Source organism: Tetrahymena thermophila (genome assembly GCF_000189635.1).
Source record: "Tetrahymena thermophila SB210 genomic scaffold scf_8254689, whole genome shotgun sequence".
Lineage (NCBI taxonomy): Eukaryota > Ciliophora > Oligohymenophorea > Hymenostomatida > Tetrahymenidae > Tetrahymena > Tetrahymena thermophila.
In genome coordinates, this window is record NW_002476455.1 from 17,254 (window position 1) to 29,242 (window position 11,989).

At 19.4% G+C, this 11,989-nt stretch overlaps 2 protein-coding genes across 2 annotated transcripts in view; one reads left to right on the top strand and one right to left on the bottom strand. All coding sequences in view use genetic code 6, as the record gives it.

The window, feature by feature from the left end:
- Positions 1-2,289: 2,289 nt before the first annotated feature.
- TTHERM_01365650 (kinase domain protein) lies at positions 2,290-11,322 on the bottom strand (the record flags this gene model as incomplete). Its single annotated transcript, XM_001013057.2, has 24 exons — positions 2,290-2,307; positions 2,359-2,422; positions 2,562-2,651; positions 2,965-3,054; positions 3,356-3,445; positions 3,768-3,848; positions 4,139-4,228; positions 4,542-4,631; positions 4,926-5,015; positions 5,346-5,435; positions 5,645-5,734; positions 6,027-6,116; positions 6,416-6,505; positions 7,031-7,425; positions 7,475-7,552; positions 7,604-7,662; positions 7,713-7,901; positions 8,127-8,517; positions 8,590-8,652; positions 9,063-9,344; positions 9,397-9,453; positions 9,508-9,560; positions 9,616-9,810; positions 10,899-11,322. The coding sequence occupies 24 exons, from the start codon at positions 11,320-11,322 to the stop codon at positions 2,290-2,292; spliced, it is 3,249 nt and encodes a 1,082-aa protein (XP_001013057.2).
- Positions 11,323-11,934: 612 nt separating this feature from the next.
- The window catches only part of TTHERM_001365650 (transmembrane protein, putative), a gene marked incomplete at both ends in the record, with an annotated part of 294 nt that continues 239 nt past the window's right edge, over positions 11,935-11,989 (top strand). Inside the window, one exon of the mRNA XM_012796877.1 lies at positions 11,935-11,989. This exon is cut by the window's right edge and continues 239 nt beyond it. Coding sequence (XP_012652331.1) covers positions 11,935-11,989 — 55 coding nt within the window.

Here is an 11,989-nt window from a genome sequence, read left to right on the forward strand (position 1 = left end):
ATTTCAAAGTTTTTATGAAATTTAAATTTCAACTTATATTACAAAAATTTGATTTATACCTTAATAAATTGCAATTTTAATTAATATTTTACAAACTCGTAAATAAATAATTATTTTATAGAATTATTTATTTTGGTTAAATGCAAACCCACTGTGCTATTTGCTAGTTCAATTTGCATGAAATTTCAATATAGAATGTGTTATTTAATTTAAGTTTTGAGAGGTCAGAAGAATATAAATTAAAAAAAATAGTTAATACATTTTATTTTTGAGTTTTTAAAAATTTAGATTAAATAAAAAATTTATATAAAATTTAATAATTAAATTTAGTAAAAAGTTGCTTGTTTTAAAAATTTGATTTAAATACCAATATTTGAAACTAATTGGCTATCAAGGTTAAATAATCTAATACATAATCTACTAAATAGCATTTATTTCATATATTATTTTGTCATTATTTTTAAATAAAAAATAATAATAATTTTAAAAACTAACAGTCAGTTACTTAATAGGTTAAATTTGATAACATTGATTAATTGATAAAATAAATTGGTTCTATGTTTGTAAAGTTTCACAAATAGCTAAAAAATAAAAAATATTTTAAGAAATTAAATATGATTCCATTAATAAAATCTAATTAATTTTGATAGTTTTTCTTTTTAATAATATTTTTATTCTAATTGTAAAAAACAACAACTAATTAGATGAATTTATAGCTGTAAGCATTACTCCTGTATTCTAATTAGATTTAAATGTGCACAAATATGTGCTACGAGACACCTCCAATCTATGAATAATTATTTAAAGTTAAAATATTGATTATTAAAATGAATTCGGCAACAACCCGAAGCTCTGAATTATGTACTACTACCTCATTAAAATTGTATGGATGCATTTGTATCCGACCAATGATAAAAATAATTATTATCTCTAATCATTAATTAACTTATATATCTTGTAAAACAAGATAACAAATTTAGTTTTCCACTTTCTGAGTCGATATAATTTTGAGTTTTAAGATTACACAAGACATAACTTTTATCTATAGTTGTTAAATCTTTTGATATAGAAGACAAAGGAATATATATATTTACAGCTGCAATAAATTCTTAAATATTAGTAGATTACAGTTATATGACAGTTTCAAAAATATATTTCATGCAACTTATATTTAAGTTTAATAGCATTGACGGTTATAATAGTAGTACCCTTTGGTTGTTATATAATAACCAATTACATAAATATAATATACTATTTTAATTTGCACGATGGAAATGGAAAAATTAGATTCATAGATTGGTATCTGAGAGAAACTCAACTTCTTATATCTTAAACCTAATTTAGATACTCTATTGAAATGATCAGTGAGGAAATCTTCTTTGAGTTAGCTAATATAACAGGGCTTACAAGATTATAAGTTTATAAATATTTAATCTGATGTCTAATATATTATATATAATTTTATAGAGTTTTATATTCTACCAGTCTAGGATATCATCAATAAGGCTTTCTTTCACTGTCTTTAAATTATTTACTACTATCATAACCATTTTCTCTAGGTGCATTCATTTTGTTTTATTATTAATAGATTAAAGTGCTTCTAAAAAAGTTTTTATTAAGCTTGAAGCTTAGAGTTTACCTGTAAGTTATTTGTTGAATTACTCAGTTTACTTTCTTTAAATTTCTTGCTGTCTTGAAAAGATATATTTCTTCTAAAAATTTTGTTACACTATCCTTTACTGTGTTTTCTAAAAATATTAATTAATTTATTTATTATTAATTAATCAAATCTATTAATCCAAATGATTTATATTTAAATGAAATCTGAAATTCTATTTTAAAACATATTGATTAAAATTCAAAAATGTAAAAATTTACAAATTAGTAATTAATTCAAATATCTGAATGCTGATAAAAAATAAATAAATAACAAGTAAAAAATTTTTTTTTGAATTTAAGTAAATTTTAATATGTTGATATATGCCAAATTATATTGTACTTTTTATTATGTCAATTAATAAAATTAATAAATATGTATATATTTTAATATAATAATTACTATGTGATTTTATCAATAAATACTCATATTTATAAATTTTTATTATTATTTATATTGAATTTTACTTATTTTAATTATGGTGTTTTATCATATTTAATATTACATTAAATAATTTTACTAAAAAGATACATATAATTTATACGTTTTAAAAATATATGTTTTTATTTTAAAATTATTAAATATATATTATTTCTATTTTAATCATAATTTGATTATTATATTGAAATCCTTCAGAAATATATCATAATCTTATTAAAAAATATAATATTTAAATTATTTTATACTTTTATTAATTTTACGGGTATTTCTTTATTGAATTTTTCTATTTATTCTTATGGTTTTGATTGAAAAATCTTATTGTTTCTATTTATATAAAATGTATATTTATCAAATTATTTGTTTGAAATATATTTATTAAATTCCTTTTTTGGATATTAAAATTATTATTTTATATTTTTTTGTAATTAAAATTGCTAAATTAAACAAAAAATAATAATTTTACTCTAAATAAAGTACCAAACTTGTGATGTTCTTGCACTATGCAATTTCTGTACATAAATCTTTTGCACCCTCATCATCAATACTATTATTGCTTTAAATATAAGAATAAATAATGAATTAAGAAAATGAGTTTGGAGGAGAAAGAATTGTAAAAAAAATATTTTTGTATTTGTTATACTTTGATGGAGTAAGTAAACAAATTGATTATTTTTTTTTACTTGAGTAATAAATAAGTAAATAAGTATGTATGTAAATAAGCAATTACATAAAAAATAATTAAATAACTAATTAGCTAATTAATAAAGTAACTTAATTAGCTAATCTATTTGCGAAAACATAAATCAAAAAAATAATCAACTTTTTCTATATTTCTTGCCTTATAAATCAACAAATAAAATTTTTACCATAAATCAATTATCAATTTCATGACATTGTCGCACTATGCTATTGCTATGCCTAAATCTTTTGCACCCTAATCACCAATACTATTATATCTTTAAATATAAGAATAAATAATGAATTAAGAAAATTAATTTAAAGAAGAAAGGATTGTAAAGAATTATTGCTGAGTTTGTTAGTATTTTAGTTTGTTTTTGAAGGAGTAAGTAAAAAAATTGACTATTTTTTAGTTGAGTAATAAGTAAGTAAATAAGAGTGTATGTATGTAAATAGGCAATCTAATAAAAAATAAATAAGTAAATAAATTAGCTAATCACTAAGTGAAAATTGTAAATCAAAAAAATATCAATTTTTTCTATTTTTTTTGCTTTATAAATAAATAAATTAAATTTTTACTATAAATTAAGTTCCAAAATTTTGATATTCTTGCACTATGCTATTGCTGTACCTAAACTTTTTGCACTCTCATCATCAATACTATTATTACTTTAAATACAAGAATAAATAAAGAATTAAGAAAATAAATTTGTAGGGGAAAGGATTGTAAAAAAAATATTGCTTCCTTTGTTAATATTATAGTTTGTTTTTGTGAAGGAGTATGATTACAAATTTATTATTTTTTAGTTGAGTAGTAAGTAAATAAGCAATCTAATAAAAAAATAGATAAATAACTAACTAACTAACTAACTAACTAACTAACTAAAGAAGAAACTTAATTAGCTAATCACTAAGTGAAAAGCATAATTCAATATAATAATACATTTTTTCTATACTTCTTGCTTTGTCAATCAATAAATTAATTTTTTACTATAAATAAAGTGTCAAACTTGTGATATTCATGCATTATGCTATTGCTGTTCCTAATTCTTTTGCACCCTATGCCCCAATACTATTACATATTTCAATATAAGAATAAATAATGAATTAAGAAATAAATTTGGAGAAGAAAGGATAGGAAAAATAGATTTCCAATTTTTTTAGTTTTTGAAAGAGTAACTAAACAAATTGATTATTTTTAGTTTAGTTTTAAGTAAGTAAGCAAATAAATATGTAAAAAAGCAATCTAATAAAATATAAATAAATAACTAATGAAGTGATTGTTAACTAATCACTAAGTGAAAAGTTTAAATCAACAAAATAATCAAATTTTTCTTTTTTTCTTGTTTTTATAGTTTTTACTATAGATTAAGTGCCAATCTTGTGATATTCTTGCACTACGTTATTGCTTTGCCTAAATCTTTTGCACAATCATGACAAATACTATGTGTCCTTGAAATATAAGAATAAATAATAAATTAATAAAATAAATTTGAAGAACAAAAGATTTAAAAAAAGATTGCTGCTTTTGTTAGTATTTTAGTTTGCTTTTGAAGGATAAGTAAACAAATGTATTATTTTTTAGTAAAATAAATAAATACGTAAATAAGTATTTATATAAATAAGCAATCTTATAAAAAAATTAATAAATAACTAACTAATTAAGTGTGTTAATTAGCTAATCACTAAATGAAAAAAGTTTTTCAACAAAATAATACATTTTTTCTTTATTTCTTTATTTATTTATGAATAAGTTAATTTTTACCTTAAGTAAAATGCCAAACTTGTAATATTCTTGCACTATGCTATTGATTTGACTATATATTATGCACCCTATGTAGCAATAGCATTATCGCTTTAAATATTATAATAAATAATGTATTAATAAGAATATAAGTTTGGATGAGAAAGGATTGTAAAAAAAGATTGCTGATTTTTTTGTTAATTCTTTAAAAATTAGGTAAACAAATTGATTATTTTTTATTTGAGTTATAAATAAGTATATAAATAAGCAATTTAATTAAAAAATAGATAGCTAACTAAAGAAATGACTAAATTTGTTAAAAAAATAAATTAAAAGCAGAAATCAATAAAATAATCAATTTTTTGATATTTACTTGCTTTATTAATCAATAAATTAAGTTTTTACCTTAAATAAAGTTCCAAACTTGTAATATTCTTGCACTACGCTAATGACTTCGCTAAATATTTTGCACCCTATGTAGCAATACCATTATCACTTTAAATAAATGAATAAATATTAAATTAAGAAAATAAATTTGGAGGAGAAAGGATTTTAAAACAATTTTGCTGCTTTTGTTAGTATTTTAGTTTATTTTTGAAGGAATAAGTAAACAAAAACAAATAGATCATTTTTTCGTTGAGTAGTAAGTAAGTAGATAAATAAATATTTATGTATGTAAATAAGCAATCTAATAAAAAAAATAACTAACTAACTAGCTAAAGGAGTGATTTAATTAGCTTATCCCTAAGTAAAAAACTTAAATAAACAAAATAATCAATTTTATTAATGTTTCTTGCTTTATCAATCGTTATATTAAGTTTTTACTTTAAATTTAGTGTCAAACTTGTGATTTTCTTGCACTTCTCTATTGCTGTACTTAAATATTTTGTACCCTATGCATGAATAATATTTTTGCTTTAAATATAAAAATAAATAAAATAAATTAGGAGGAGAATGGATTGTAAAAAAAGATTGCTGCTTTTTTTAGTATTTTAGTTTGTTTTTGTAGGAGTAAGTAAACAAATTTATTATAATTATCTAATCACTAAATGAAAAACATATATCAACAAAATAATCAGTTTTTGATATTTCTTTCTTTATTTATCAATAAATTAATTATTTACCTCAAATAAAATGCAAAGCTTGTGATGTTCTTGCATTACGATATAGCTGCGCCTAAATATTTTGCACCTAAAGTACCAATACTATTATACCTTATAATATAAGAATAAATCATGATTAAGAAAATAAATCTGGAGGAGAAAGTATTGAAAAAAAAAAATTTGTTGCTTTTATTAATATTTTAGTTTCATTATGTGAAGGAGTAAATAAATAAATTCATTATTTTTTAGTAAGTAAGTAAGTAAATAAGCAATCTAGTAAAATAAATAATTAACTAACTAACGAAGTGACTTAATTAGCTAATCACTAAGAAAAAAGCTTAAATCAATAAAATAATCAGTTTTTCTATTTCTTGCTTTATTAATCAATAAATTAAGTTTTTACTCTAAATCAAGTGTCAAACTTGTGATTTTCTTACAATAAGCTATTGCTGTGCCCAAATCTTTTGCACCCAATACACCTATACTATTATTTCTTTATATATAAAAATAAATAATCAAATAATAAAATAAATTTGGAGGATAAAGTTTTTAAAAAAATTGCTGCTTTTGTAGTATTTTAGTTTTTTTTTGAAGGAGTAAATATTCAAACTAATTATTTTTTAGTTGAGTAGAAAATAAATAAGTATGTAAATAAGCAATTTAATAAATAAATAAATAATTAACTAATGAAGTGACTTAATTAGTTAATAACTTAATAAAAAATTTTTTTCAACAAAGTAATAAATTATTTCTATATTTCTTGCTTTATCAATCAATAAATTAAGTTTTTACCTTAAATAAAGTGCCAAACTTGTGATATTCTTGCATTATGCTATTGCTGTGCTTAAATCTTTTAAATCCTTATCATTGATACTATTATTGCTTTAAATATAAGAATAAATAATGAATTAAGAAAATAAATTTGGATGAGAAAGGATTGTAAAAAATATTTCTGCTTTTGTTAGTATTTAAGTTTGATTTGAAGGAGTAAAAATAATTAATAATATGAAAGTCATAATCCATAAATTATTTGCTTTACAAGTAAAATTTGTGTAACAATCAAAAAATAAACAAGACTATTAAATAGATATTATTAATAAAATTATTAATTTATCAATAAATTTTGAAAGAAAATAAATAATATTATAGATATTTAATTTTCTTGAACATGAGACTGCTTAAAAGAAAATTTAATTTTAAATTTTTTATATTAATGAAAAATTTTTGAAAAATTTTTTATTTATTTAATACAAAAAGAATTTTTATGTTATTTAAATTAGTAAATATAAAAATAACTTACTTAATTTTATATTGCTCATTATTAAATGGTAATATAAAATAATTTAAAAAGTATAAAATTGATAATTAATAAAATATTAAAAGTACAAATTTAAATAAAAAAATTACCCTAAATTTATTGTTACAATATTGTAATTTTAAATTTTATCCAAATCCTCTAAACAATCAATTTTTATAGTCTTATTTTGCTCTATTTTTTGATCATTTTGCATCAAAAGAGTTTTTTGTAGGATTTATTTCATTTCTTTTGAATTCGAAAAGAATATTTCATCGCTTTATTTTACTATATCATAAAGAGATGCCCTCTAATCACTATCAGAAACAACAAGAAGGTTAATAAATTTATAAATTTCTGAATTTTTGGTAATTTAAATATTAGATTTTTCGAAAGGCTTATCTAACTACATTTGCGTCATTAATGCGAAAATTGAAGTTGTATTTGTCTTTAGATCTTAATAATTATCTAACAAAGCTAGCAATAAACCTACTGAATATGAATCAGACTAAAATAAAAAAATAATTTAAAAGTTAATATTTTTTATAAAAAAGTACTTTCTTTGTATAAAACTTAAGTTCATTATCCTATTTATTTAATATTTCAGGTGCTGAATATCCTAAATTTCCTATGTGCTATAAATTTTTAAAAAAATATAGATTATTAAATATAATTAAAAAATCTACTTCTATAGTTTGAATTGAATCTTGATTATCTGGAATCTAAGCAGATAAGCCGAAATCACCTTTAATTCAAAAGATAATCAAATATATATGATGAATAAAAATAATTTACATAATTTTATTTCGGCTTATTTTCCATCTAAATAAACCAAAAAATTTTCTGGTTTAATATCCCTATGAATGATATTAAATTAATGAATATAATTGACAGAATCTATAATTTAGATAGCTATTTAAAATTTGTTATCTTCATTTAATTATCCATCATGGTTTTATCTTTCAAGATATTCATCTAATGAACCTTTTACAAGATAAACAGTAATATATAATTAAATATATTTAAAAAATTATTTTACAATTTATAAATTAAATTTTTTTATTTTTTAAAAATTTATAAAACAAATTAAATATTTTTTCATTTAAAATATATTTTCTTATTTATTGGTTTTTTATATGATAACAATTCTGCTTTAATTATTTAGTTGAAACCTAAATTAAAATTTATATTAACAATTTAATAAATTACATGAACATTTTTCTAATTCAAAGACTGAATATCTATCCGTTCCTAAGGTATTTTCTATTATATAGCTATCATAAAGCTATACCACTAGTGGTTCTTTTAATTTCTGCATAATACTAATTTCATTTTAGATTAGTTATTCATCTTCTATTTTTTGTATTTTTAGCACTATTTCTTTGTTGTCAAGCTTGGCTTTTTTAGTAGCTAATACCATTCCAAAGTTTCCAAAGCTAATAATTTGAAAGTTATTAGAATATTTTTTATGTTCATAGAGACTTTTCAATAGATTAGATAATACTTCCACTTTTGTAAATTGTGCTTGAAAATCTTTTTGTTTAATTTTCGTATTTGTGTTATCTAGAATCTATTAAGCATGCTGGTCAAATTAGTTATGCTTTAAAATTAATTATCATATAATTTTCATTAATTTCTAATTTTAAAAATTTAAACTAAAAATAATTTTTACCATATCTTTTTATTGTTGATTAATTCTATCAAATATTTACTGTGCCTATTTAGGTATTTATTCCTTTTGTTATAAAATTATTTATTGAATTCGAATATTCCAAATAAAAAAATATAAATTTTTATTAATTTATGAAATTAATCTAATAAAAAAAACAGTTATGAAATAAAATTTCTTTTTTTTATTAACTTGCTAAGAAAAGCAAAAATTTTATTTGATTAGATGAAATGTTTTTCATTTAAAAATAAAAAAAATTTTAAGAAAAATAAATATTTCTTACTTTATAACACTGATAACAATATTTTTATTTTTATCAATTTATTTGAAATATTAAGTATTTTTGTTTTTATTTGCTTTTTTAACTATTTTATTAAGATTTACAATAAAATTTAATTATTTGAGGAAAAATTGAAATCTAACATTTTTGAATACTTCTAGATTATTTTTAAATCAACTATGAAATAATATATTACCTTTATTATCATAGAAGTCAATACAAATTTTAATGGCTAACCATGCATTTAGATGAGTTAAGTAAGTAATTCTCCTGCCGTAGTCCTGTCTAAATACTTAGGTTTTAAGCATATTTAAGCTATTTTGTAAATATTAGAATTTTTATCTATCTAATATTTTTCTTTAGTTATATTTTCTCCATTGAATAGATAATATCTTATTTTGGTATCTATCCAATTTTCATTTAGAGTCTTGAGATTGTCTAGCTCTAATAAAACGAGACCTAGTGAAAAGAGGTCTGACTATTTAATTTGGAAAAAATTCAAAAAATTATACAACATTTTTATTAAAAACCTGAATTCTAGATTAACCTTCTTCCACTTCAGGAGCAAAATATGAATCAGTTCCTTTCTGAAAATTATAAAAAATATTGAAACTAAGTAAATTAATAATTAATTTTTTAACCTTAGACATGAAGCTTTTTGATTTAGACACAGCCGATGCAAAGCCTAAATCACCTAAATTTAAAAGATATTTATTAAAAATTTTTAAAATATAATAATGATTAAATACAAAGTTTGATTGAGAAACCATACTCTTCAGAAGGACAAACAAGGAAATTTTAAGGTTTGATATCCCTGTGCATAATATTTTTGACGTGAAGGTTATTCAGACCTTCTATCATTTGAATGGCTATTATTTCCTTCATCTATTTCGGAGGTGGAACTTATTATTTTCTGAGGATTTCAAAGAGCTACTTGAGATTTTCTAGTTAATTATAAAATTTAATTAATTATGAATAGGTGATGCTAGTTAATATTTAATAAAATAAATATGTTTAGTATAAAAAAATTTAAATTAAAAAAAATAATACTATAAAGTCATTCATTATTTAATGAAGAATATAAAATTTAAATTCATTAATTTCAAAATATTTATTAAAATGTTTTTTAATTTTTTATAAATTTATTTTTTTAATTTAAAATATTTAATTGAATTTAAATGATATAATTTATTTTAAAATTATTTCAATAAAATGATGTTTGTTATTAATTAATTTGTTAAGCATTCTTTTAATTTTAAATTAGTTTTTACAATTTAATTCAAATATTCTCTTTACTTAAATTATTAACTTAATTTTATTAAATTTTTAATTTATTTTCTTTAATGGTATTATTAAAATTTAAATTTTAACTTTCAAAATTATTAGTAATAAGAAATACTAATTAGTTACATATTCTATTTAGTATAATTAATTAATACTAAAATTAATATGATTTCAGTTTAATAAATTTATTTAAAATAATTAAAAAATTTTTGAATTTAAAAAATTGGAGGATTGCTAAAATTAATGATTGATTTATTAATTTAAAATAAATTATATTAATTAAAATTTTAATATCAAATCATTTTTTAATTAATTATTAATAAAAAAATTAAAATTTATAAAATTATTTAATAAAAATTATAATTATTTTATTGGCAAAATAGATTATAAAATTTTATTTAATCAATTTTCTAGAAGGTTTAATTAAGGAAATTTTCAAAATTTGATAAAATTAAATAAAAAAAATATTAATTGTGGGGATTCTTTAAAAATAAGTTAAAATTAGTATTATTTTATCATATAATATAATTTTTATTGCAATTCCTAAAGTAATGAAATGAATTTATTTTTTAAATAAGCAATCAAAATCAAAAAGAATTAGGAAAAAAATTAAATTACCTATTTTTAAAAGGATGATGCATAAGCCACGTTAAGTTAATAAAAAGTATAAAAATATCTTAATTTATTTTCAAATGTTTAAAAAAAATGAAAGAAAAAAAATGGATGAAGAAATGAGATTTTTGTTTACTCTCACAAAGCTCCATTTCCATGACAAAGAAGGATTTGACTCCAGTTTAAACGATTATATCGTTTCCATCATCTTCTTGTTCTTCCATTAAATAAAAGCAATCATAAACATTTACTAAAAATTATGATTGGCTAAACTTTTGAAGCATTTCATACTCTTTTTTCAAAGATTCGATACCATTATTATCTTCTTGATTTGAACTCCCTAAAAATTTGAGTGCAACTTGACGATTTTGTTTAGAATTATAAGCCTTTAAGACAAGAGAATAAGCGCCACTGCTTAAATACTCAAAATTTTAGAAATATTTTTTCTAGCTGAAGATCAACTTAACCAATTCCTTAATTGATGGCCTTTAAATTAAACATTCTTTGAAGATTTTGTTTGAGATAGTTTCGAATAATTCTTTTTGAACTTTCTTAGACATTTGGCTATTAACTTTCGCAATGCGACTGGGGGTTGCTAATTGGAGGAATGACTTACTTAAAGTAGGCTGAGGGGTTTGCTTTTTTATTAAAAAAAGATATTTTTTGTGATGTAAAATTTAAATATGCGAAAACCGCTTCTTTTTTTATATAGAGGAAAATCACCTTAATAATTAAAAGAAATAAGAAAAACTCACTTATCAGTAAAAATTGATTAAAAATCAAGAAGAAATATTAATTAATTTTTAAATATATTAACAAATTTTCTATTTTTAGTACATTATTAAAGGATAAGATAAAAAGCAATTTTAATAAAATTCTTTTAAATTTATAATATAATGTATCTTTTATTTATTTTATAAAATAATTTAATATTATTTAATTTGAAAAAGAATTTAAGTTCTGTTAAAGTGGCTGTTTAACTCTTAACTAAATATTTTATATACTAAATTATTCTAAGTACCAAGTGTTAATTTATAAGGCTTAAATGTTTTGCTTTATATTAACAAAATATATATATTTTATAAGATGACTTTAAAATTATAAAATTTTGTTCTATTTAATTATCACTGATTTTTGTATTATTATTTATTTTTATTAGAGATAGACCAAATATGATATCTTTCCATTCAACCAAATATTTTAAAAAAATTATATAAAAAATTTTAA